Source organism: Maylandia zebra, linkage group LG20 (assembly GCF_041146795.1).
Source record: "Maylandia zebra isolate NMK-2024a linkage group LG20, Mzebra_GT3a, whole genome shotgun sequence".
Taxonomy (NCBI): domain Eukaryota; kingdom Metazoa; phylum Chordata; class Actinopteri; order Cichliformes; family Cichlidae; genus Maylandia; species Maylandia zebra.
This window is the reverse complement of record NC_135186.1, coordinates 13511054-13538844: the sequence shown is the minus strand read 5'-3', so window position 1 is coordinate 13538844 and position 27791 is coordinate 13511054. Positions and strand designations below refer to the sequence as shown.

General features: G+C 40.5%; 2 protein-coding genes across 9 annotated transcripts in view; one reads left to right on the top strand and one right to left on the bottom strand.

Annotated features, from left to right (window-relative positions):
* The window catches only part of LOC101470785 (solute carrier family 41 member 3), a 42081-nt gene extending 36878 nt beyond the window's left edge, over positions 1–5203 (top strand). For all 5 annotated transcript variants that reach the window (XM_076877961.1, XM_076877959.1, XM_004570010.5 and 2 more), the window contains one exon: positions 615–5203. In XM_076877961.1, coding sequence (XP_076734076.1) covers positions 615–788 — 174 coding nt within the window. In that variant the 3' untranslated portion in view covers positions 789–5203. The remainder of the gene's footprint in view (positions 1–614) is intronic.
* A 252-nt stretch (positions 5204–5455) lies between these two features.
* Positions 5456–25872, bottom strand: LOC101471640 (carbohydrate sulfotransferase 11). 4 transcript variants are annotated; one of them, XM_004570014.3, is made up of 4 exons: positions 25346–25872; positions 8970–9049; positions 8415–8579; positions 5456–8293 (listed from the first exon to the last, which is right to left on the bottom strand). In XM_004570014.3, the coding sequence occupies exons 1-4, from the start codon at positions 25437–25439 to the stop codon at positions 7613–7615; spliced, it is 1020 nt and encodes a 339-aa protein (XP_004570071.1). In that variant the 5' UTR covers positions 25440–25872; the 3' UTR covers positions 5456–7612. The 4 variants fall into 4 exon arrangements, with proteins under 4 accessions (XP_004570071.1, XP_004570072.1, XP_012779808.1 ...); XM_004570015.3 differs by having other exon boundaries at positions 8415–8576; XM_012924354.3 differs by having other exon boundaries at positions 8970–9046.
* Positions 25873–27791: the final 1919 nt, after the last annotated feature.

The following is a 27791-nucleotide window of genomic DNA, read 5'->3' as shown; positions in this document are numbered from 1 at the left end:
TTAAAAATCTCATTTAATTACCTCAAACCATTTTTTTTTGTCCAACAGCTTGAGCTAACATTTAATACTTGAACCATTGTTTATTCTCTTAATCTTAATAATGTTACAGTTACTATTTAAATCATTTGCTTTACTATTCGCTGACATTTCCTCATTTCAACCATTGTTTTAGGGACAGATTTAACCATACTTTAACTATTAGCCATTTTTACAACTTTCCCTTAACCTTTAGAAAAGTCTAAGAAAAGCCTCTGGACTTCTTTAAATTCTTCAAGAAGCTTTTCTTTCCAAGCTCCTTAGACTGACCTGGATGACTGAGAACCTTCACAGACAACCTTTAGAAAACTATTCAAATTCCCCATCATTTTATTTTCAGTTGCTAAATATTACTATACTGTTACAACAGGTCTTTCAGTTTCGACAGTTGGGCCATTACATTCACCAACTTCATTCCTTTAGCCATACTTTCAACCGCCCATCTTTTCCTTTTAGCTGTTTAAATCATGTATATCATTAGATTATTTGTCCATTACTGGCAGCTAATAGTTAGAAAAGAAGCTAACTTTACAAGTACTCATTTTGACACTCACAGCCCAGTTGTCTTCTCTCTTCAGGTGGCTATCCTCCTTTATGTTGCTGACCTAATTGTCCGTTTGATGTGGAGACGGAGTCTGGACCCTGACAACTTCTCCATCCCGTACCTGACTGCCCTGGGAGACCTGCTCGGCACTGGTTTCCTGGCTCTCTGTTTCCGCTGCGTGTCAGTGGTTCAAAGCCTGGGTCTATAAACTGATTTTTTTTTCCATTAAGAACTGAACTCTTAGCCTGCCACCATCGTATTGAACCCGATTTTTGTTACATTAACAAAAATGCTTTTGATTGGACAATAAAGCATTTTTGGATCTTTCCCACTGCGCCTGAGAAATCCGTATTTGTCACAATTCAAACCTTTACACTGATGGGAGGTACAGCACTGGTGACATCCACCCATTTACATCCATTCATCTGGATAGGTTATTCTGCTTGGACACATCCACTTTAAGCCTAGCAACCAATCAATCTTTTTTTTTTTTTGCCTAGCCAAAATGATGTCCTTCATTTTGAATTAATGTTGACTATGATTCCTCTGTTTCTTGGTCCTTATGTGGTTACCCTGCGTGGAATATGTAGCAACTTATCATAGTGGCATGACAGCAAGGTTTTGTTTTGTCTTTTTAAATCTAAGGGATAGAACAGACTTAAAGCAGCCCGTCTTTGGGTGCACTGCACTATGCATTGATTTTGGAGGATGGAGAAGATGATATATGTCACCGTATAAATGACATATGTCATACACTAACTCAGCAGTCCCCAACCCCCGGGCCACCGACTGGAATTGTTCGGTACGGGCCACGTGAGTTGAGGCTCAGGTGTGAAATGTATCGTTAACTCAGTGTCCCTGGGTCTTTTCCCATGTTTTAATTGTGAGACTTATTTTCAAAGAAATATTTATGCGTTACCATAGCGACCAGAGAGCATTAAGGGGCAGAGAAGAGGATGTTACTCTCAATGTTGTTGGCCCATTTCAGAAGGATGCTGCTAATAAAGTTACACAATTACACAGTGAATTCGCGTTTATTATTATACTTACCACGGTTTTTGTCTTGGTCATATTATTTTATTTTGTTGTATTTATCCGCGACACCTTAAAGGCCAATCCGTGAAAACCTTGTCTGACACTAAACGGGTCCGTGACACTAAACGGGTCCGTGGCACCAAAAAGGTTGGGGACTGCTGCACTAACTGGAATATAAAATAATGGGGAATGTTCTCATGATAATCTTCTTATCTCTATCATAATCCACAGAATGTACTTTATAAGGATTCTAACAATCAAAATAGACACCAGTCTTTGTGCAGATTTATAATGTTGAGATACTGAGACAGATGGACGGACAGAAATAATAACTGTTAAATGTTTGACATCTGTAAATCTTTTTTTTCTCTTGTCCACGATGCACAGCGCTCTCCTGAATATCTAATGTTCAGATTATGTAGAGCTTCTTGTTGGACATTCACTAGATAAATGTACAGTATCGTTAGCGTGCACATTAGGTCAATAAGCTAATGATTACGAGAAAGGAGATTGTTGTTCAGATTTCACATCATACTAGAAATTGTTAAAAATGTGTTTCTAAACACTGAAGTGTGAAAATGTGTGTGCACCTCTCACCTTGTGCGTCACGATCTCAATGTTCAGAAAGCGTTCTGCAATATTTTGATAGTTGTGAACTTTGTGCTGCCACTTGATGATTTTAAAAAAACCAGACAGCTGCCTCTGGAATTCTCTCACTACTTGATATTACATCCCTTTAATGGAGGGTCAACAAAGCCTTACTATTCATAGTGATTTTTTTCAGAACCAGAAGACCTCATCATTACAGCAGTGAGCGCATACTTATTTTGTCTGTTATGGAAAGTCTTTGCACATATTGGACTTTAAGGTTTTAGCTCAGCTCTTGACCAAATCCAAAACTTACCTTTAACCCCAGTTCTTGGTCATAGTCTGTCTTGATATCCTTGATTTTCTTTGTCTTGTCTTAAAACCCCAAAATAGCAGAGTTCAGAAATATCCCACTCTTGTGGACACGTTTAATCCACGCTGGTATAATTTGCATCTGGTGTCACATTCTGCCTGTGTTCACTGTGCCCTTTTTTAATTCACGTAACAGTTAAATTCATGTTTAAGCTGCTTTATATTCAGACTTTGCACATTCAAATGTTCAATAAAACATAAAAGATAGAATCGGTAAAAGTTCATGACAGCATTTGGGTGACTAAATCAGACTGGCCCAAACTATGTCCTTGTCTTTCTGTTTGAGTTTACATGATGTTTCAAAATAACACTGAAACACGAATGTGTGTGTACATGCACTCATTAAACACAAGGAGAGTTTCTCATTTTTCACGTGCATGCACTTTTCGAGTAAACCTCAGACATAAATGTGTTTCTGTCAACAACCTGTCTTCTCAGTGAACATTTATGTGAGGTACTGCAGTGTTAATAGGTCTTTGCTAAAAGCTTTTATTGTAACACTGTTAAGCACTAGGTGCATAAGAACAATAGACGTGTACTACTTGAATTCCAGGTTAGTCATCTGAGATTAGTGTATTAACTGTGATACTGTGAGATTTTAGACCACAGCTAAGATTGTGTTGTACCAGCACACAAGTGAGTCGTAACCAGTGTGGGTGAAGGGGCTGGATGATATAATTTAAAATTTGTCATTTGCATAACGATTAAGGTTAATATGACAGTTTTAGGAAATTAGTTCTTTAGACTATTATGTTTGTTTGACTGTGGATTGTCTGCTGTTTGAATTTTTGACAGTGATCCAAATTAGACGCACATTTAATTTAAAACTGTTAAAAGGAAAAGTTTAGTGTTTTAATAAATTATTATTTTCAACTGCCATTTCTAAAAATGTAAAAGAGTAAAATATTTGGATAAGAAGGCCAATAAATGGATGTTGCTGGTAAAGCCAGAGTTGTTGTAGTAGTCCCCCCGCTTCATTCATGTTCACATGGACGACATATAAAATGATGTTCTTGTAGTCTACCGTAGGTGGCGTGATGTCTGCCAGGTTATAACAAATTAGAGGGTATTTGCATTGGGCCTCACTTGAGGGTCACCCTGTAACTACAAAATGCTCTGATCCAAAGTGGAGTCTCGCATACCTGCAGACCACTACACCAAATGGTTTAAAGAGAACAATCACAGATAAAAACATGGGAACATTACTTGAGCATTTAATTTGGTAATTTTATAAACATGGACCCAAGTTCTAGTGATGGCGATAACTTGATCACAGTGCTGCCTTTTATCCCAGTTAAATGCTTAAACTGTAAAATGGAAAAAAATAACTATTTATCTATGTCAAAGGCAATCACCGTAATATGAATTTTAAATAGTGAAACACTCTGTACCTTAAAACTAGCATAACTTTATGCTTGTATAGCTCCCTATTGAGCTATACTTATATGTATAGCTCAATAGAGCTATATGTGTAAGGTATAGAATAAGTTTAACTGGCTTAGGTAAGCTAGCACCTGCTAATTACAGCTAAACCTTTAAAGTGAAGCAATGGTAGCAGTTTAGCTAATTGTTAAAGATAGCTAAATACTTGTTTGCTTTAAACTTTAGAGTGATAACTATTTATCTTAGCACTAACATAACCTAAGGACCTAGTCACACAGTCTGCAACCATCTGGCAACAACCAAACATGTATTCTCTGATCAGTTGTGAATTGCTGTGAGAAGTCACTGTGAGGTTGCTTGCTCAGCTCATTTCATAAGGGCCTAGAGACCAGGGCAGCGTGCATTCGACTGGCAACTGGTTTCTCTGTATTGTGTGCAGTCACTAGCATGAAAATGATTGCAGAAAGATATATGGTACTGCACCAAAAACCTCCTTGAAATTGCTTTAGTCACGAGCAGATTGCTGCGGTCTTCAGCAAATTGTCCAGAAGATGCTGACTTTTAAAAACTATTCGACAGGTGGTAGTGAAACTGGGAAGACAGGGTTGTCCACTAGTCTCTAGGCTTGTGTGAGTGAGGCCTAAAAATCTACAAGTTATAAACAATGAAAACGAACATTAACTGCTAATATAATATACCTGCTAGCTATTAGCTCAACTTAGCTCACTGCTAAATGGCTTTTAATTGAGAGTGGTCAGTCTTTGCATCTAGCTTTTTGCAAGAAAGCAAACCTCTATTTTATTCATTTCTTTTTTTAGTGTATCATCCAGCCCTACTGGACAGTATGGAGTGCAACTGGAACAAAAACATCTGACTGCAAACTTGCACTGTGTTTTATTAGTAGTCTGAAGTTGCCTTGAAAGCAAAAATGTCAACCATGTTGTAACTAAAATCTCATCTACAAGCATCTCAATCTGTATTTAAATGTTGCAACAGTTCTTTGTCTTTTCCTTTACCTTTGTCAGAGCTTGTACTGTACTTCAGTGTTGACACTGCCACGTTATGACGTTAGGGCCTTTTTAAAGCGCCTTTATTTTCTAATCTTGCTGTGTTCAGTTCTTCAAGCTTCCATACCTACACTGTGCTGTCTTATGTGTCTGGAGATTAAAGCAAAATTGTTGGTGAGTGTTAATGTGACTTTGTGGCTATGAACAGTTCTATTTTAATAAAAAACTAACAGACTAATTTCCGATTGTCTGTGGCATTATCATACAAATAAGAAAAAAAAAAAGTCCTGCTACTCCAGCATGTGTATGGTTTTTAAAGTTTGGGGCAGTTTTACTATTCCTACTGCTGAAAGTGTAAAGAATGCACGAACAGTGATTTTTGCACGAGTTGCAAAAAAACCACACAAAATATAGTTTCTGCACAGCTGTGTTCAAATGGCGTTCAACTATAGGACAACTGTCATAATAATAAAGCAGACACACACAGCGCTGTCATTGTGGGTTTATATTTTTTTTAAAACTTCAAGGTAACCAGTCATTCACTATCACATCAGCAAGTGCACTTCAGTTATCAGATTCACAGCTTGGTGTCACAAGTGCATGAGAGATTCTTTCAGATTGTGCTCTGTTTGCCGTTTCACAATGACTCACCATGACAAAGATCTGACTCAAAGAACATTTCTACAGAAAATGGTTTTCTTTGGCTAGCTGTGTCCCACACAGCAGCGTCAGGGCATCTGAGATGAAAACTTAGCAGATTCTAAATTAAAAGGTGAAACATACATTTTGTGCAGTAGATCATAAAACAGAAGAAAAAAATAAAGTGTGTAATCAGGTTTTGCCAAGTTGCAGCTTCTTACAAATTACGACTTAAATTACAAACTGCTATGCAGGAAAGCATTGGAAAGGAACACCCTGTAATCCATGGCTGGAATAGAAAAATAAAATATGGCACAAAATTAAGGCTTGAATAAAGACAACTTTTAACACGTACTAATATTGCACTTTTCAAAGCGTAATTACAGGAAAATAATAAAGGTTGGCACGTGTCTGACTAAATTAAACATACTTTATAAAAGAAACAGAAGGATGTGCAGATAAGAATAAACAGCCAAAGCTTCAGTGTACACTGAGCAAACTGTGGGTGTGTTTTTTATGGAAACGTTCGCATCTGTTGTTTTGAGATCATGTCTCAAATATCTACAAAGACTAAGTAATCCCAGCTCTTAATCTTGATAAACTGTAGCACTGAGATATTCAGATTATTGTAAGGAATCAAAGCACTGTTTGGTTTGATTTCAGTTTATTCGTCTAAGAGAGATCCAAATCTCTTATCTTGTGCCCAATTATTGTTGGTTAAAGGCACCTTGAAATGCCTTTGGGAGTTATTTTTAAAGCATAATCTAATCTTCCTATAATTTAAGTGGACGCTGGGATATAAAAAGATATGTATGGGTATACAAACTGTCTCTCACTTATAGTGCTTGCAAGGAAATATCTGAGGTAATATGAATTTTAAACAAGTTATTTTTATCTTTGGCAAATATTTCAAGTCCATCTTAAATGCATATTTTGTCTTCAAAGAGTTAATGAAGGTCAAACAGTGTATTGATCATATTTACTGAACGAGGCCTGTTCGGTGACCGTAGTTGGATTAAACCTTGGTGTGCTTGCCTACAGCCCAACAAGGGGGGCTCTGACCAGGGCTAGTCCTGGGCTGGACGCAGCCCTGACCACAGCTATGTGGTTGTTTGTTCAGCCTACCTGCTCAGAGCTAAATACAGGCACATGATAGATGAGGGACGGCAACACACTTTTACTGGAATGAGGGAGCGTCTACGACTGGAAATCACTCTGGGATCTGTGGGAGCCGGTGTGAACGAGAGCTGCGAGATTTGTGCAGTTTTAAAGCAGGAGGCTGATGTGGTACGCTCTGACGGTTTCCTGGTATAGCATCGGTTAATGTGCAAAAGCTGACATGGCAAAAAGATATTGACTCTGAAAGGGAAAAGCTTTTTGTTCTTTAAGAAAAGAAAATCATTTCCTCTGGGAAAAAAAAATGAGCCCGACATCCTTGCTCTCCAAAACAATAAATACTGACATAAATAAAAGCCTTCCTAAGAGACGGCAACACTGTGCTCAGTTTCACAGTCAGCACATTTACCTGTGAGAAGAGAACCTGCTCTTCTCAAGTTTCATTTCTGGCTCACTACCTCTCAGAAGATGCAAAAACAAAGAAAAGAAATCTGTAGCGAGAGCTGCAGAAAAATGCTGATGAGGCACATTTCACCAGCTCTACAACACTCAAACTAAAGTCAAAGCAAGGCTTGCTAATTTTGATGAAGCAAAACTTTGGCAAGAAATTGCAACAAACACAAAAAGGATCTGTTTGTAAAGAGATGATGTGTCACCTGCAGTCTGCTGTGCTAAAGACAAACTCCATCCTCACTCAGTAGATCACAGCACACACACCATCTGTCTTCTTAGGCAGTTTTTAGTTTCACTTACTGAAACCAGAAAATCCAGTCACTCTCCACAGCCGTTAACTGTTTTCCTTGGAGAGTCCCAGTGTCAAGTCTCTGCTTGTGGTGGACCACTCCGAGGCAGGGAGCGACACAAAAGTGCCTGAAAGGACAAGTGATGCTCATCAAGTCCTGAGATACTCTGGTGTGGAGTAGTTGAAGAGCATGAAGTCCATGCGATACAGATTGAACAGTTTTTTCTGAAAGAAAGGACTGATGTGCTTAAAGTAACGCCCCGCCATGTGGCCGTCTGTCCTGGTCGTCTTGCCGGATGTTGGAAATTGAAGCATCCCCTCCACTCCGGCCAATCTGAGCACGGCCTGAGCATCGGGCTCCAGAGTCTCGTATTTCCCCACCACGTCGTAGTGGATCAGGCAGGGGTGGCAGAGGGAGTGCACCCGCTCCCAGTGCTCGTTGAAAGGTTCCTCCCGTTGCGTCCGAGGGTCCACAAGATACTGGACAAACTCAGGGAAAGTCACATCATCTCCTTTCTCAAGGGCTTCCGGCTTGGCGTTGGGCCTGTGCCGGCGGATGATTTTAGTTCCGTAGCGTTTGTGGAAGGCAGTGTTGTACCTGCGCGTGAATTTGTTTCTGTAGGCTGACACCAGCCGCTCAAAGGGCTCCCGCACAAAGATGAACTTGAGGTAGCTGCGAAGGCGCTGGTTGATCTCCGCGACCGAGAACTCCGAAAGCGTGCGGAGGTTACCTGCGACGTGGGCCTCATTAGCGGGGATGGCGAGGGGGTCGGTGTAGCGGCCGTCGCTGGTGAGGACCATGAGGACACGCTTCCAGTTAGTGCAGGCTACCTGCAAGTCAGAAAAGGAAACACCTGTGAAATAAAAACATGCACCTGTCTCCCTCTATCATCATCCAATCCGCTCACATTCTCTCAAACCTCTTTCATTTCATCTGTACGTGCTTACCAACCTTGGGTACATAGCAGTAAATAAGGCCATGCATGTCGTCAACAATGAGGTGTTTGAGATCCTCGGGCGAGAGCACGCGGCGCTTCCTCGTGTGGCTCAGACATGCCTGCTCCAGCAGCTCCCTGCGGCCTTGGAGGGACTTGTGAGCTGCCAACAGCTCCAGCTGCTTGTGATGAGGACGATGCAGAGAGAGAAAAAGAGGCACAAACAACTTTCAACAAAAGCCTTTTAAAAACTGCTGAAGGCCAGCTGTCAGTACAGAGTTTAATTCCTTCAAGGATTTTTGAATGTTTGAATGTTAATAAGCAGCTTGATACAAATTTAAAGTGATTTAACTAAATGCAGCATCTCGTCAGAGACTGGAAGCCTGAGCCTAAGTGTTCATTTTGCATTATGTTTAATACTACAGTGTGTTAAGTACTGAGCTTTAGATGTTGCAGTTGGTACAGTCTGTACAGTGAAAGTGAAACTTGCTACCTACTAGCTGTAGCCCTCAAGTCACACTATGTGTGTGCGATTGTGTGTGTGGTGGGACAATATGTGCCATTGTTCTCACCTGGTCTCCATTATAAAGTGTCTGCAGCGGACTTGTCCTGCTTTTCCCTGGTCTGGTGACAGCCTTCAAACCAGCTTCTGCTTTTAAACAACAAACATGTTTTACTAAAATGGACACTGAAACCTCTGAGACGTGAAGTGGACAAAACTGATCATCTCGCTGATCACATACTCCAGAGTGTCTCTGCTCCCAGGTCTGAAAAGTGACAGTAATTCAGTGGTGCCTTAAACCTGCACTAAATAATATTCAGCATTGGGGAAACTCATTTGGGTGCAAAACAAAGAATGACTGTGTAGAAGTGTATGTGGAAACAACCTGTGAAAGCTCTCGTTTGGGTGATCTGAGTAAAGTATTTCCTGACTGAATTTTAATGGAGGACGTTCATTTCTGCCTCTGCAGAGTCACAAAGGAGGACAAAGCAGTGAGCGCTTCAAAGCATTAACGGCTATGAGTACTGAAAAGTGCATTAATGTTGCTTAACACTCCCCAAGGCTGTGGTCTCCCCTAGCTCCACCACGCAACAAAAATTGTCCAAATAAGCAATGAAGCCTAGAAAAAATGCCAAAGCCTTTGATTATAAACTCCAAACTCACCATACACCGCTCTGATAAATGCACTGGAACAAACCCAATCCATGAAGGTCCTGCCCCATAACCCACAGGACCCGCTCTGCACCACAGGACACCTCCAGAGGTCCTGCATTCATTCTGATGGATCAGAGTTGTTCTGCAGCAAGTCTGCTGCATGGTGTGTCATATATCCACAACCACTGATTTAAGTGTAACCACTTCACTGTTATTTTTTCAAAATTCAGTCTGCATGTAGGTGACTAATGAGAAACAGCATCTCATATATTTGCACAAGTTTAAATTTCGCTGTAAAGATGTCCAAATGGAGTTACGGACAGAGCCAACTTTCCACCCATCTGCTGGTCCCGTTCAGTCATGATGTGATCTCCCACCATTCATTTATACTGTAGATTCTATAAAACTCCAACACCTACATTATTAACACATCTCTTTTAGCCTCTCTTTGCTTTAAGAAGACCTTTACCTGCTCACAAACACACACAACAGTTAGCTGTGGACGCGAATGGTGTTAGGCTGACCTGGACGATCTGCGAGAGTCTAGATACTTGTGCCCTTCCTCCTTCTTCAGCCTCTGTAAACACATCTGTCTTCTTCTTCCATTCCTCTATGCCACCCTCCACCCCCCCTCCCTGCAAACACAGTGTTAGTGTTTAGGTCTGCAGCTAATGGCACTAAAGTGAGAACAGAAATTTGTTTTGCACATATGGCTAAATGATGCAGAGGGCTGCTTTATATCAGGCACAACGCCAGAGTAAGACAGAGGTAAGTAGATGTGGGAAGTGTGCTTTATGCAGTTTAGCATTTTGGGGGGAGGGGTGTCTCCATACCATCATATGGAAAGAATATTAACCAGCAAGGTGAATGGCTAGGCTGTAAGTATGGAATCCAGATGGAGACGGAGGCCATTTCCCTCCTACTGTGTCTCTTCTTTTCTACTGAACTACATCAAACAAATAAAATTGAACCCCTGCTGTTCTAAAAACCCATCAGCTGTGCATTCTGGTCTGACAAAAACACTGTCACATGTTCCAGATTGACACGAAGCTGTAAATCATAACTGCTTCCTTCCATTTTGAGGAAGAAGCAAACACAAAAAGGAGAACAAATGGTGACAGAGCAAATGTGTAATGTGCACTCACACAACAAGAAGACGGCGTATCTCAGCTCAAGGCAGGCAGAGGCTGTGGAGACACAACCTCTGCCTGGGCCACAGCCTCTCTGCGTGAGCTCACATGAACCATCAAAATCCTCCACTTCCTCTGGGTAATCTGTGCCACATCATCAGCAACACGCACAGATAGACATCAAGTCTTCCTGGACTCACTGGATACATAACGAAAATCCACACCAGGCCAAAAGAAAGAACATGTCATTTCTGATATGATTTTGTCTAAACCAGTAAAGATGTTTTTTGTCAGCACTCAGGCTAAAAGTCACACTAACTGCAAAGTGGCATCCTGTAGATGTGAAACACTAAGGCTTTAAAATAAGACAGCAACTTCGAGAGATTTATAATTAAAATACATAAGGCATGTGAGCCCTCAGTCTACAGCACAGGTCCACGATTATTAAGGAGATAAGCCTTCAGCAAACCCAGGACACTTCCTCAGGAAGCTGGAAAGTAGGTCAAGAGACACTTGTGGAGGGTTTGTTAATAGTTTACTGTCTGTTTTGAGCATAAACGCTACATGGACATGAAATGTTTGGGTTTTCTATCCATGCCAAAGTCACGAGGAAAGCTCAGGAAATGGCAAATATAGGCCACAATCCAATGTCAACAACTGGATCATCAGCTCCACTCAATACATGACACAAGTGTCTGAGGAGATGCACTCAGTGAGACTGAAAGCAGGGAAAGGGGAAACTAGCATGGCCATAAATGGCAGTAGTATGCAATAGGCACTCTCAAGCCTACACTCTGTTGCTGACACAGACACAGTCACTGTCTGATGATGAAATTTATGTCACACAAGCCCAAGTGGACTCGTGGATGTGGAAACTAAAAACCCACTTCACACTGTGCTGAAGTGAGACAACAGCAAATAACTCAGTTAAATAATGTTAATATGTGTTTTATTATTTTAATAAAACACACATGACCTTTTATATCACCTTTTTCAGATCACCTTTTTATAATAATTTTGTATTTATTTAAAAATGCTAGGCAATCAACATTCAGTGGACTCTGACGCTGCCTTACACACACCTGAATGATTACTGGTCTCAGAGCAAGGAGCATAGCTATTATAGTTCAACACTAGTATTAGATCACTGCTCACATATCTACTCAGAAAAACACACTTAGCAGATATCCACAGTCAAGGTATCACTATCATGGCAGAACTGGAAATGTCAGATATTTGAATATCAAATTATAAAACTTTTAGCTGGACTACAGGCTGTGAGTCAGTCAGTCAGTGTGTAATGTTTAAAGAGCTACTCGATGGATAATCGTGACATGTTGTATAAATCATTGTGGATCCCAGAAATCTATTCACCAGCCTGTCAAACACAGGACTCGGGCTGTTATTTATTTCCTCTTTGTGCCAAGGACGCATTTGTTTCTTTATTCTTTTTCTATTATTAAGACAGACTCTTAATATTCACTGACTGCCAAATTGATGTGAACAGATAAACCCCGGTCACTGCTATCTGTGCAGCCAAAAAATATCATTTCCCTCAATACATTAGTTTGTTTTTGTGGTTTGCAGCTGATAAGCACAGTTGCAATATCTAAGTCAAGTTTGTAGTCAACATGACACACACTTTACTTGCATAACTTCTAAATATGGGTGTATACGGTCCGCTCTAAATTGTTCAATCACGAATTCCTCTATCAGGCCAACTTTTTTGATATTTTATAATACATCACATGACCACGAATACATCTGTGGTTACTATGCTCTGATCATTGTGAAGCTTAGTTTCTTTTTTTCTTTTTTTATGTGTATGTGTGTGTAGAGTGTTCTATCACACTCCACCAGAAAACCACCACTTCCTCTCATATCAGGAAGTGACAACATACCCATAGCTGAAGAGGAGCAGAAGCGGCCCCAGTCTCATTACATGCAAAAAGCCCTTGTGGGACTTGGAATAATGGCAGTTTTGTCCCCACTCTACAAAGGCAAATCACAACCCTGCTTTACTGGCAAAGAAGCTGCTTCCTCTTTTGGAAACCTCTTCACCTCTATGATCATAATGCATACAAGGCACAGAAAATTATGCTGCATCACTTGTACTGCATGGGTGTATAATTCAGCTTAATTGCACTTCAAAAGAAGGCCTATCTTTATTAGTTTCCATGAGCTGTAAGAAAGAGGAAATGTAATGTATTTTATGTGAAGTAAATAAAAGTCTGGCTCACCAGCAGCTGACAAAGGCAGGAAAGACTACAGCATTATCAAGACTAACGTGTCACCAGGCAGAGTCCGATTCACGGTGTCACAACATTCATGTGCTACAGACTGCAGATGTTGGTGATTACACAAACTAGATCTGGTAGTTTTACACTAAGTGACACTAGCGAGCTGGCAGCCGCTTTCCATTTTACTCTTATTCTTCTTACTTTTACTTGCACACCTCTTACAAACATTCAGCAGATGCACTGACTAACCAGTTCCTGTAAGTCATCACATCCTTTTTCACCTGAAAAACCTGAAAAATCTGATGTCAGACTTGAGGTTCGCTTGAAATTTATCTTCTCTGAAACAACATGTAGCATGTAATGAACTGATCTATCTGAGACATCACTGCAGCTAACAGTCTGTCGATGCATCTGCCTTTATTGTTTCTACACCTCTGCCCATCTGCGTTTCAGCACGGTTCATTCAAAAGTCTTTTTTACGTTCCAGTAATTTCAGTGAAACCTCACATCGTTCGACATCCAACTCCAGCAACCGTCAGCTCGGCTTTGTCAGTATTCTTACACAAGAAGAAGCTGAACACGTCTGATTCATAATTACAGAGTAGCACAGTTGTGTAAAACATGTCAGATAAAGTCAGGCATACTTCAGTACAGCTCCAGTTTGAACTAATTTTCTGTCTCCTGATGCAACTGTTGAGAAAATGTTCAGACGCTAAGATGACATTGTGTTTTTTATGAACTCGAACAGTTCATAAAAAACATAATTTAAGGTTTGGGTACACGCACTGCTGCCACAAACAGAATCCAATCCTGTGTGAACCTCTGCAATGTGACCAGTGCACTCCGGTCTCTTACACAGATCTAAATGTTACAAACACATCAGCGCTAAAAAGCTAAAAACATGGCACCAATGCAGTTTAAGCTGACTATAAATAACTTCATCTTTATGTACTTAAGACACTAGCCTTATTAACCATATTAACACCTTTTACATTACAATACTAACACAGCACAAACTGCCAACAGGTGTAGCACATGGTGTGATGTGCTCTCTAATGAGCTGTTGGCTCTGTTGGAGACCTTAAAGACATCACTTGTTGCGTCACAGCAGCTGCACTGTTATCAGTGTCAGTGGCTAGTGATAAGTGGCGGTGTGCACACATGCAAATGAAGAAGTGTACTTAGTTTATTTGATTAAGCTACATGTATGAATAGATATGCAAAGATTGTGTCTGTATATGTGTTTAATGACAAAGGTTTACAGTGGTTGTCTACAATATGTTTAGGTGGGTGAGATGACAGAGTGGGCCCTGATGATGCTGTTTAGAGCTTTGATGTGGAATCCATCACTGTCACAAGACCCAGAGAGGATTTGGCATCAATGATGGCTGTCAAAACAGCCTTCAAAACTCTGTCAGTCATGGCTGACAGTTTGCTTTTTCGCATTCGGTGAATTCAGTTTCCTGTGTGTGGTGGCAGCTATAACAGTCCACTCCAGACTTAAAACGTAAATCAGAACAGCTCATATTGTTCAGATGCCACGGGCACATCACTGTTGAGCAGACAGTTTGCTATTGTTTCCCATAGCTAGGGAACACAGACACAGAGGCTTTACCACCCTACAGCAGGCAAAGTTGCATACAGCTGTCCAGCAAATGAAGTGGAATAAAACCGGCGAGGGTGAACACAGAGCAAACAGCACCGTGAGCGGAGAAAATATTCATGTTCAGAAATGATGATTCTAGCAAATCCCATGACAAAAAATCAAAACCCTATATTAACTATGGCAGGACGACTGACTTGGCCACACAAAATGATGCTTTGCATCTTTTAATTGGACCAAACTGTAAATTTTATGCTGATGAAAGAAAATGGTTTCCTGTGTCAAACTGAAAGAGCACAAAACCTTTTAAATTAGCGCAGCCACAGAAGCAGTTCAAAGCACTTTTAAAGGTGACACATGTGCTCCTGGTTTGACAACACACATGTTTAGATGCTCAAAGGACACTCGCATAGTGATACTGAGGCAGCTCAGCTGGGTCAGAGCAGCCACATGAAAGAAGAACGAGTGGCAAAAGATTCAATTCTATTCTTGTACAAACAGTGATGTGTTTGATCAAAAAGACCGGGTGGAAACAGGTTACGTCAGGGAAATTTCAACAGTGTCACAAATCTTTTTGTTTGACTTTTGGGGGAGAGCTAACAGTAAAATGTAAGTGGGAATGGTAATGTTGCTTCTGGAACCAATCAAACCAATTTACTGTTCACACTTTAAAGTGGAATGATGAATATAGACTTCCTCTGCCTAACAGATCTTGGTGAGATTGCTCACTGAGTGATATTCCAGACCGTGTATGTTAGCACAAGTAATTCAAATTCAATTCTGGATTCAACAGGGAGTCAATGAAGAGAAGAAATATGAGATATATGATCTCTTTCTACTCCCTGTCTGTACTCTCACTGCTCCATTCTGGATCAACTGAAGGCTTTTTCAGAAACTTTTAGACCAACCAGATAACAATAGCAAAGTAATGAATGTAGGAACAAGCATCACTCTGAGAGAGGATGTTTCTAAAAGTGACCCCAAGGTTCCTAACAGTTTTACTAGAGGCCAACCCAATGCAATCTAGAGTAAGTATCTTAAATATTGCTTATTTTCTTTAAAAATTATATCATATTAAATTTTGTGTCCCTTCACATTAATCACCTGGTTGTCCAAGTATCCCCCTGCAGTGGCTGCATGGACACTGTATGTTGTCAATCTAAACTGCCTGACCATAGTTCACTGCTGATCAAGAATTAGACACACAATATATTCATTGATGTCAAAGGGTCAGTCATAACATCAACACTAAGCCTCTTGTAATATACATCACAATCTCATTTCAGTCAAATTCCTAACTAAGTGAGCATTTAATGGCGTAACACATGACATGACTTGGGCAAATGAGTTCATAAGACCACTCTGGACAGGACTTTGTGTTACTTTCTTAAACTCCCAACCGAGGGTGTTGTTTTAGGAAGTCAGACAATAGAACCACAACAATTATATGCACCATGCTTCCTGTCGCTGCTGGGACTACTGTACTGTACTTTCTTGAGTCATGTGGTTGGAACAGAGTTGGAAATAAGTCTTTGGGTTGACAAACACAAGACAGAGCACTGGAGGAGCAGTCGGCAGCAGCAAATGTGCTAATGTTTGGGCTGCTGCATACTGGTTCATCAGGAGTGTGAGCGAGACAAAAGACAAAATGACAACTGAGAATGTGAACGAAAACTCTAGCCATAGTGTTATCGAACATTACACCCCAGGGGATCAAAAGGAACCTGATGAGGACTTTGAGTGTTTAGATAATGTACAAGTCACACAACTGACCCATGCATGAGTGTCACCGCCCACTTCAATGAGACTATACTGCCTTTCATGAGCCCTCAGTAGATTCTCCCATGGAGAATTCAGCAAATATGTCACTTTGGTTTATGTTCACCTTATGGAAATTGTCCTGAGGATACTGCAGAAAATTATCAATGTTTTTTAATTTGTGGGATTATTTCCCAACAATTTAAAACAGTTTGACAGCAGTTCACAGGCAGTTTTTGTAATAATTGAAGTTTTTGCCAGAATTTGCCAGAATTTAGATTTTAGTTCATTATACGTACCCATGGTATTTATTTACATTTTCTTGTCCAGTGTTATAGTACATTTATCATGTTCAGCTTCTGATAGAAAATATTTAAACCAAGATTCACCTTATATTTTCCTAATCCCACTTAGGAGTCAAAAATGAAGCTTCAGGTTTGTCAGATGTAGTGATTTTAGTGATTCAATCTTCATCATGATACAAATGTATAGTACTGACTGAAATGACAAAAAAAAAGATGACTTTTATCCATATCGCTCAGACCTGACAATAATCTTGTATGCAGCTGTAGAGATCAAGTATTATTTTTGTACTGGGATGGCAAAGTGTTACAGAATTCAAAAGGCTGTTAATGTGACGAAAACACCACAGTGAAGTAACACCAACCACACACAACTGTCCACACTGTTTGACACTGATTACCCAATCCTTCACCAACAGTCACACTATTATTGGAAGTGATTTCCACTGCAGCTAAGACCTGGTTACTCCCACAAGGAAGTCTGTCACTTGTAAGTCTTGGTTTTATTAGGGCACCATCCAGATCCAGCTTTGGTTTGATATGATAACCTTGGCTTAAGGTAACAAATGTATCTGCCTTTTGCTGTGATAAATGAATCAGTCTTTTGTGTGTAAGGCAGCATCAGACTCGACTTAAAAATTAATTTCCTAACTTAATAAAACTAGAAAAGCAAATAAATCCGACAGCATCAATTTCTGGAACTTGAATTTATTAATAAGATAATAAATGACAAAAGGACAACAACAAATATATTACAAATAGTCTTTTCGCAACTCTGTTAGACTGGCTGCCTTTTACTTTCATTTTCTTTTTTCATCTTGTTTTTTTTCTTTGTTCTGAGTACACCTCATTTCACCTCTCCTCTCACACATGCCACATGTGGAGGGGACCTCACAGAGACAGATGTAGTGAAACAATGTTAGTTAAGTTGGTGGCAACAGGTTATGTAAGCAAACTAAAAACCTGCAAACAAACAACATAAGAATAGTGAGACCATCAAGATCAAGCATCATTATCAGAACTCATTTGATCTCAGTTTTTGGTTAAATTAAACACTTCAGCAAACAGAACCTGGTGATCAAGTCAGGGAGAAATTCCTCCAAAATGAAACTTTGCTGTTAGCTTCCTACAGGCTAAGACAACTCCCCAGCTAATTTAGGCACGCCGCTGCTGATGGGTGCCGCTGTGCTCCATCCGATCATCTTGTCACTAGCCGATGGGGCTGGGCCATATCATACCGTTCACGGTAATACCGGTGAATAATGTTGGGCAACAATAAGAAAATTAAATATTGCGATAGAATATGGGTAAAACATGCATGCGCAGTAGGGCTGCCACAAACGATTATTTTGATAGTCGACTAGTCACCGATTATTTTTGCGATTAGTCGACTAATCAGATCATCATCCATTAGACGTAAAACTACAGCTTATTGCACCAGCAGCATCTGCTCTTATATAACTATCTTTAGCTTACAGCTTTAAGTGTTTAAGGTCTGTGCTAACTAAAAATAAAGACAAGATGATAGTTTATTAAATTTTAATGAAATTTGCAGATTGTTTCGGTGAAGTTTAATAAACTCCTTGCTATCTAAAATATAACAGGACACTGGAGTATATTCTCCAGCATCTCTCACTTCTGATAATCAGTTGTCTGCTTGACGTTTATTCAGCTGTGTAAAAACTATAACTTTAATCTCAGACAAACTGATTTACTCAGGAACAAATAAAATACTAAAAAAAAAAGCCAAACAATAACATTTTAAGTTATCTAAGTGACTCATATATATTTAACCTGAGTAGCGAAAGACGGCGGTGGGTTTGAAAACGATTTGCGGGGAGTCCGGTGTTCTCACGGCGCTAGTGAGCCTAGCCCCCGGCTCGCTAACGAGCTAGTGGGTAACAGATGTCTCCGAAAACGTCGGAGCGCTTTTGAAAATATGTGGTGTCCTGATAAACTGAGCAGATATTTGAGGTTTACACAGCTACATTCTCGCCTGAAAATATGTTAAACGTTTATTTTGTGACCCAGAAAGAATAATAAGAGTAACATTAAAACTAACTAGCTGCCGCCATTGTTGGAAACTGCGCTGGGCCGCGCTATGAATTCTGGGACACAGCTGCTTCTTCTTCTTCTTCCTGCCATCTTCTGTTTCAGTCCGTTATTACACTCTTAAATCCTGCCACTTATTCCTGCGTCTTTTGTGATCGTACAAAGTTTCAAACGACGCGTCGACTATTAAATCAGTCGTCGACGATTTTGATAGTCGACGTAATCGTGACTAGTCGACAAATCGTGGCAGCCCTAATGCGCAGTACCTTTGTTTTCATACGCACATGGTGGAAAAAGCATGGCGGCGACAGAGAATGAGAAGAGCGAAAGTGGATTGTTGAATGAAACGGATGAACCAGAATTGGTTTGTAAAAATGCTGCAACTTCAGTGGTGTGGAACTGGTTTAGCTTTCGTCCGTCAGATACACGACAAAGCACTATTTTTGGTAGACCATGCTAGCGGGCCGTCGTTATTACCGTGTTTTTTGGAAAATACGGCACACTTAAAATCAATCCTTTGATTTTTCTGAAAATCGACAGTGCCCCTTATAATCCGATTTTATGTGGTACACGGTGCTCGAAATCTGTCAAATGTTTTAGTACGACTTTGCTAAGCTATGAAGCCGCACCGCTTGATGGATTGTTGGAGCATTACGGCTATCATAGGCAGGAGCCTCGCGGAGTGATACGTACTGTGCTTCAACATAATATTACCGTATTGTGTGTGTATAACCTCTTTTTAAGTTTTGTGGATATTAAACATGGTTATGCTGAGGATATGTCGGCCAGTTTCCACTGGAAATGCCTTTTGGTTAAACTGTCTGCAAGGAATTTACATTTGCACTGTTACATTTTTATATAACTTTAATGCACATAAAAAACAGCTGCTTGTTTAAGTGAAAATACATTGATGGGTTTTTTTGTACTAATAAAGTTGTGGATTGTAAAGTATTTTGTCTAGTGTCAATTATATCGTCAGTTATATCGTCATCGCAAATTTTCAAATGTATATCGTGATAAATATTTTTGGTGATATCGCCCTGCTCTACTACCCGATCACATTGTTGTCACTGATATCACAATCAGATGGGGACATCCAGATGTCAAATACAAGAAAGAATATCTAAGACTAAGTATCTCGTCAAAATGTGTGTTAAATGCTCCTGGTGTGTAAATGCATTTCCTGTGGCTATGGTCCAGAATTTTGTTTAGAACCAGCTGAAAACAAGTTGAAAGTCTATAATCATATACCATTATCGTTATCATATACCATTACAACTAAAAACTATAATCTATATAATAATCAATGGCATATTGTCTCACGTTAAAACGCATGCCTGCAAGTGTTTTCAGAGCTGTGCTGTTATCAGCTGCTCCAAAAACGAAGGGAAAACGCAAAAATAGTGAGGCTAAATACAGAAGCTCCTTGTTGGTTGTGTGGTTTGTTTCCTGACTGACATCCCACTTTTGCTCTATTATTGGTGATTTATTGATTTATTTCTGCAAAAGAATTCATTCCAAGGTATCACACAGCAGAATGTTACATGTCAAACAGCCAGACAAACTGCATCTTTTCAGGAACTTTCAAACATCAAACAAATAAAACCTGGACAAAGAAAAGCACCTGCATTGTATTTTACACAGCTGAAGCAAATACCCCAAATACTTTAATAAAAGTGACCCCAAGGTTCCTCACAGCCGCTCCTGCGCTGACACAGGAGCGGCGAGTCCGGCGACCAGGCTGTTTCGTCTTTGCCGAAAGCACAGCATTGCAAATAAGAGCAGAACTTAAAGAATCAATCTCACCAGGCTAGTAACGATCCGATACCGATGACGACTTGGTGTCTATAAAATCGATATTTGGATCGATCCGCCTACCACTAGTGTAAAATGTATTAACACATCTAAATAGGTTTTTTGACTGGAGAAGAAGAGCATTATAGACAAGTTACAAATGAACCTTTGATTAATTATGGAATTAGTAATGTTAAAACGAAGAAGCTTTAAAAAATAAATAAATAAAACATAGCGCATACTGTAAAAGGCTGAACCGCTCACTACCTGCATTTTAAAATTGACGTCATAGCTGGCTACAATTGATTACAGTTCAGCGTTTAACACAATAGTGCCCTGCAGACTGTTCACAAAGCTGAGGGATCTGGGACTTAACAGCCGTCTGTGTGCATGGGTGTTGGACTTCCTCACTGGCAGAACTCAGGTGGTGAGGGTGGGCAGGTGCTTCTCCAACAGCATCACCATCAACACAGGAGCACCTCAGGGATGTGTCCTCTCGCCACTGCTCTACTCCCTCTACACTTCAGACTGTGTGGCCACCCACGGCTCCAACACCATTGTGAAGTTTGCTGACGACACAGTGGTGTTGGGTGCCATCTCCAACAATGATGAGGCGGCCTACATGGATGAAGTGAAGAATCTGGCATCGTGGTGCCAGGACAACCACCTCCAGCTGAACATCAGCAAGACCAAGGAGCTGGTGGTGGACTTCAGAAGGGGTCAGCACAGAGACTACAAGCCCATCATCATCAATGGAGCTCCAGTGGAGAGGGTGCAGTCCTTCAAGTATCTTGGTGTCCACATCTCCTCAGACCTGACATGGGCTGCCCACATTCAGGTCCAGACCAAAAAGGCTAGGCAGCGCCTGTATCACCTACGACAACTGAGGAAGTTCAGGGTCTCTCCAAAGATCCTCAGGATTTTCTATACAGGCGCTGTGGAGAGCATCCTCACACAGAACATGACATCGTGGTTTGGGAACAGCTGTGTGAAGGACCAAAAAGCTCTCCAGAGAGTGATCCGTACAGCAGAACGCTGCTGCAGGATTGCTCTCCCCCCTCTTCAGGACACCTACACCAGGAGATGCCGGACTAGAGCAGCGCAGATACTGAAGGACCCGTCCCATCCTGGCAACAAACTGTTCCAACTTCTGCAATCTGGTAGAAGGTTCCGCATCTTCCGGGCAAGGACAGAGAGACTCAAGAGGAGCTTCTATCCCCAAGCCATCCGTGCCCTAAACACACACACCCGCCCGCTCACATCATCTATAATTGACTGAGACAGGACTCTCTTCCAGACACTAAACCAAGGCACAATGTACATTTCAATTCCTTTAACTTTAAATATGTTTATATTGTCTATCCTGTAAAATAGTCAGATGTCTATTCATATTAATGTACAGAATTCACCTGCTTGCTGCTACTACTGCACATTCACCCAGTGTATATACTATATGTATGTGTATATATATATATATATATAATGTTCTTCCTCTACACCCCCCCCCAATTTTTGCACATGTCGAGGAGCGTGTAAGGCTACATTTCACTGTGTGTTATACTTGTATAACTATGCATGTGACAAATAAAGAACCTTGAACTTGAACTTGAACAAAATAATAAATAAATTCAAAGAAATTATTGTAAAAACAGAAGAGTTAAAGTTTATCATTTTGTCCACATCTCCCGGCATCCAGCGTTCACACTGCTCAACCTCAGTTTTCAGCTCTTTACATCCTCAGCTCTGCTCTTCAAACCTGAAACCATCCGATTCTACTGCTCTATTCTCAATTTCACTCTTTATTTGCTCGGATTAGTTCTCCACACTCAGAACTCTATTGCTCCCAAACAGCCAAGTGGCTGGCCAGTGTATCTGCCACTGCTCAATATCCTATCTGCGACTCACACACTGCTAGCCCCTACTTTAATGATAACAGATGGCTAATGTGGCTAACAGGTAATTGCTAATAAACTGCTAATGTTAACGTGTGGCCAGGTTAAGCTTGCTTAACCTGCTAAAATGGAAGCTTTACCTCTCTAAATTCCCCCTGCAGTACATGAACGTTAATTACTTCAGCTGTTAATGAAAAAAGAAGCCATGTGCAAGTCTGCCTGCAGTGGTTGCAATTTAATATCGTAATTGAATATTCATTTTAGTATCAAATTACTATTAATACATGAGTACTGATTCTTTTAAACCCTAGTACTGGGTGTATGTTACTTTGTGCTTCAGTACAGATAAACTCAGTTAGCTTTCTGTTAGCTGTTTACAATTGTTTGTGTTTCTTCTGCTGTCTTACCTCAATTATCCAACATTTTCACACAGTTGAACTCCCAATAAATCTGTTCTTCGATACATATTATTGAGTCACAAAACAGAACAACTTTGAAACATGGCAAATTAACTACGGGGCAAAGCTGCTAACATATTTAAGCTGTTTCCCAACCCGCTGCTACACATCTGAAGTCCAGATTTTTGTAACCGTGACGTTGTCAAAAAAACTCTACATTCACAAGTAGAGAAACTTAAAAAGAAGAAGTACGATGATAACCTAACGCAGACTAAACACCTACACAACTGAGAAGGACAGTAAGGCACAGGTAAACTTATTCAAGGTAACAAGGTGGGGGGGGGGACTAAGGAAAGAAGGGTTGGCTGAGGTCAGCTTAACTCGACGCGACTCAACTTTTAAGCATTCTCCATGAGCTGGTAGTACCTGGTAACAGGCACTTTGTTAGTAGTGCTCAACTGGGGATCCAAGTGATCTGAGCAGATATGAAAATGTGACATCAACAGAATGCGTGCCACTGATTAGCTAGTCTCAATCAATGATTAAAGTCAGTGATGATGAGGGCATGTCCTTCACAAAAATCAAAGTCTGACAAAACGCCACCAATGAGCAGCAGGTACCTTCACCTCGACGTCCTCCATTGTTTTGGCATTCGTGTCACATACAAATGACATCACTGGTATTTTGACCATGTTGCTATAACAACAACACACACACACATTAGGTGGTACACACACACACATTAGGTGGTACTTGATAGTAATGGGAAATGTTGAGTTGAGCTGCTTTATGTCAAGCCGAGAAGGTACCAGTGGAAAATCCCTATAGGGAACTAACCTTCATTTTTAACAGGCATACGCTGTACACTGAAAGGGAGACCAAGCACATACTGAAACAAAAAAACAACTATACACAGACAAGGAACTGAAATGGAAACCAGCACAAAGATAAAACTATTAACTGATCTGTCAGAAATCACGGGGATGATCCAGGACACCATGACACACGACTTTATGGTCAGTGTAACTGTACCAAAGCCACAATGGAAATCCCATTAACTGTCTGCAACATTTGTGTTAATCATCACGTTTTCAGGTCTTAAATCCATTTTTTTCTCTACTTAAGCATCTGCAGGAAAAACAGTTCTTTAAGGTTACTCATCACAAAATCCTTCGTGACACCAGGGCTTATGGAACGAGTTCTGGATCGAACCACAGATCTGAACTATGGAAAAATGCAATACCTTATGAATATCTAAAGGGAGTAGGCTGAAAAGTATCTAAAGATGCTAAAGATTGTGCCCTGTTTCATTTCAGAAAAAGGTAAATTAAACAACGCTTGGATCTCGGTTTTTAAATTCACGCTCAGTAGATGTTCTGCTGACATCCAGTTAATTAGTCTTCTTTATTGTGGCTGCAACCTGCTTTTCATGTGGTTTTCATTTGCTACTAGCGGGTTCTAATGCAGCCAAGCCTCAATGGGTCAACCAGTAAGGGTATATAATCTGTAGATGGAAGGGGGAGGTCAATGAAAGTGCTTTAGTGTGCTGCTTGTGGAGTTGGCAACATGTGGTCTGTGTGTCTGCTACTGAAAGCCATAAAATGTGATTTCAAGCTTTTTTGTTTTTTGTTTCAGGTGTGTGTTTTTTGATATTCAGGGGGTGCATGTGATTATTTCTTTTGCCATTTCCTTAATACGTGCAGTGTTACCCTGGATACTGTTCAACAAAAACAAAAAACAAAAAATCCCCACACCGACTGATGGAAAATCCTCTTGCACAAAAATATCGCTTACAGCTGATTTGTCTGGTTTCTGTGCTCTGCTGCTTTTTCTCTCCTTGACAAACCAATTTAAATATTTGTTCTTCCTCTTCTCTAAGCGCATGTGCTGCTTCACTTCAGTATGCATGGCAAGGCACAAATCCATCATCTGGACATCTCTTTCACCCCCCTACTCCTCACCCTGGATGTCTGCAGTCCTTTTTCTCTGTGCTGCCCAGCAAACAAAGACAGAGGAGAGTAGAGGTAAAAGGAGGAGAGTAGAGTCACGGTGGAGGAATATGTGTGTGTATGTATGTATGTATAATTGTGTGTGCGTGTGTGTGTGTGTGTGTGTGTGTGGGGGGGGGGGGGGGGGGGGGGGTTCTCTCTCCAAAGGCAGAGGGCTTTCAAACCCTTACACCTTTTCCATGTGAGCTTATTCACGCTTCATTATGCCACCGTTAAAACTTCACAGTTTTGCAAAATTGACTGCAAAGGATGCAGACTCTAGCAAGACCACAAGACCAAAAAGCACGAAGAGCTTTATAACTTGTATTTTCCTCGCTATTAATTAGTCATTCACTTGCCCTAAACCCTAAATCCAGTGTGTGTGCCTAATTATCTGTAGTTTCTTTCACTCGTTACACCAGCGTATATTTTCCACGACAGCGAATGAGAAGAAGAGCTAGCTTAGCTAACGTCAATAAAGTGCGGACCCTCTGCTTTCTCCTTCCTTGTGATAACCACACAATATATCGAACACAGTTTTATTTGCCGTATCTAAATACATTAAAAAAATGTTCGTTAAATAGTACCCCACTCACTGTTTCCCCAGTGAGTGGAATATATATGTGTGGGCTTACCTGGTTTAGTGATGCTCTGAAAGTACAGCACGAGAACGAACAGCGAGCCGAGGCACGTCGCCAGAAACAGGCGTCCTCCCCGAGGCATCTTCATCCTGAAGCCCGGCTCTGCTGACGGAGCCTCCGACCCCCCCTCTTCGCTGCCTCTACGCAGTTCATGCGAGACCGCCCGATGGCAGATACGAGACACTTGAAAGCGATATGGACCTATTCATTAATTACGGGAAGCAAACGCCCAACCAGAGAGAAACAACAGCGCAGTAATAAAACCCGTTAATTGTAACGTCAAGGATATAAATCCACTTCGCTCTGGTCGCTACTTAAAAAAAAAAACAACAAGAACAACAATATTAATTATAATGGCACTTTAGATAACATTGGAAATAATGTCATGTTGATATTACAGTCCCCCCAAAAGTTATTAACAGTCCTGTTTCTTCTTAGCTCTATTTGCTACCCCCGCCTGTGGTGTGTAGAGTTTGTCGAAGCTACACAAACTTCTCCTCCGCCAAACTGGAGACCGGGTACCCTTGCCATGACGTCACACCCCCCTTCTCCTCATGCGTACTCTCCCACATCAATGCTGCATTCAGGGACAACAGGACAATTTGGCCATGATGAGGTTTTTTGAGTTAATGTAATGTAGTTATACTTGTCGCAGTATTGTGTATTGTATGAAAATGAAGAAGTGTCATCCCACTGTTGTAAAAAAAAAAAAAGGCAGGCAGAAAAAAGTACATTCGCATTAAACTTTATATACTTTTTTAATTAGCAGAATGTTTCTATTCGGCTTACGACCTGCATTTTAAGGCAACATCGCACTACAGCCATGGCATGTCCTGTCTTTGACTACAACTAGTGTATAAATGGCAACAGTTCAATGAAGTATTTGGATAAAACAAGTAAAGCTTCAATGGCTTTTTTTTTAGCAAAATAAAAAAATCACTAAACTTACATAAATAAAAGAATACGTAAATGCTCAGATTAAATAAACATACAAAACAGATAGTGAAGAGGCTGAGTTGTATTTTGCCATCACTTCACCAGGAATAACAACTCATGTATTAAAAATACATGGAATACATGAATGTGTTATTAACTTCCTTGTAATTATTTCTTTTTTTTAAAATCCTCTTCTTGAACCTCAAGATTTGAATATCTAGAGTTCCATAAATTGCAATTTTTGCACCAGGTTTTTTTTTTTCACACTCTAGTTAAACTTCCCTTCTGAACATACACATACTTTTTAACTATCAGGCCTCGGGGAAGTTACTGAGTTCTAGTACTGCTTCAAATGTCATGTACAGTGTGTTGAGTGTTACAAGTTTTACAGTGGATATATTTTCAGTTAGTTACCTAGAGAATGGAGATAAAATCATCAAAAGAGAAAATAGAAACTGGGCTTGAGTCCAATAAACGAAACAGATTTTTATCAAAAGCATCCCTACAGAAAGCTCATTTTCATTCCCGAACAAGATAAAAGGCCGATGCACACAAAAAAAAGAGCACAGCAGTGTACCTTAGTACTCCAAACAGCACACATCTATGGCAGGACCCAGCCCGAACAAAGGCTAAAGACGTGGCAGACACTGAGACAGTGAGGAGGTGCCAGGTCGGTGTGTGAGCAGTATAACCACTCGTGCTGCCACATTTGAGAATGCTGTAATTACCCACATGCCCATCATTAGGCCTACAATGTGCAGCGCCTCTTGGGTTTCTTGGAAACACTTGAGAGAGATCTGAGACTTGAGAATGAGAGAGGCATAGTTAAGAATGGTTTGGCAGATTATGTGGTTGTTTGGGGTCAATGTTAGCTTTTACCACTCAACTCTCCCCGATTCATGGTTTGCTGACCACCCACGAGGCTTGGAGTAGAGTTTCATCACCAGCCCACTAACTAGTACTGTGGTAAATGTCTGCTGCTTACAGCCAGAGCTTTTTTAGTTGGCCTGAGGAACACGTCTAGAACACCTTTATCATTCTCTAATTTAATCTTTAAAACTTTCAATCTATTGTTTGTGGTCATGTATGGAGAAATTTGTTTTCCTGCAAGTGTTACCACACAGCGTAGAGTCTCTCAGATATTTGCTACTAATAACCGCAGTTGCAGTATTAGTTTACTTTTCTTCAGAGAGCAGAGACCCATCGTTTGACTGTATTCAGGATAGAGAAAAGACGTGCTCATGCCTCTATTCTTCTGGCTCTATTTCCTGACTTGAGTTCAGTTCAGTTCAGCTGACACACCACTTATAATCGCTACAGACACATATCTGCACACCTGCAGATTTGCATAGCAGATATCAGTCAATCAAACATTTCAGGCAACTTATTGTCATAAACAGTGTGTAACTACACTAAGTGCTTTTGTTTATGTTTTTGCAAATAAAGCCGTAGTAAGCCAGCTTCAAGTAACGATCATAAAAACAGGTGAAACAGCTAATTACCA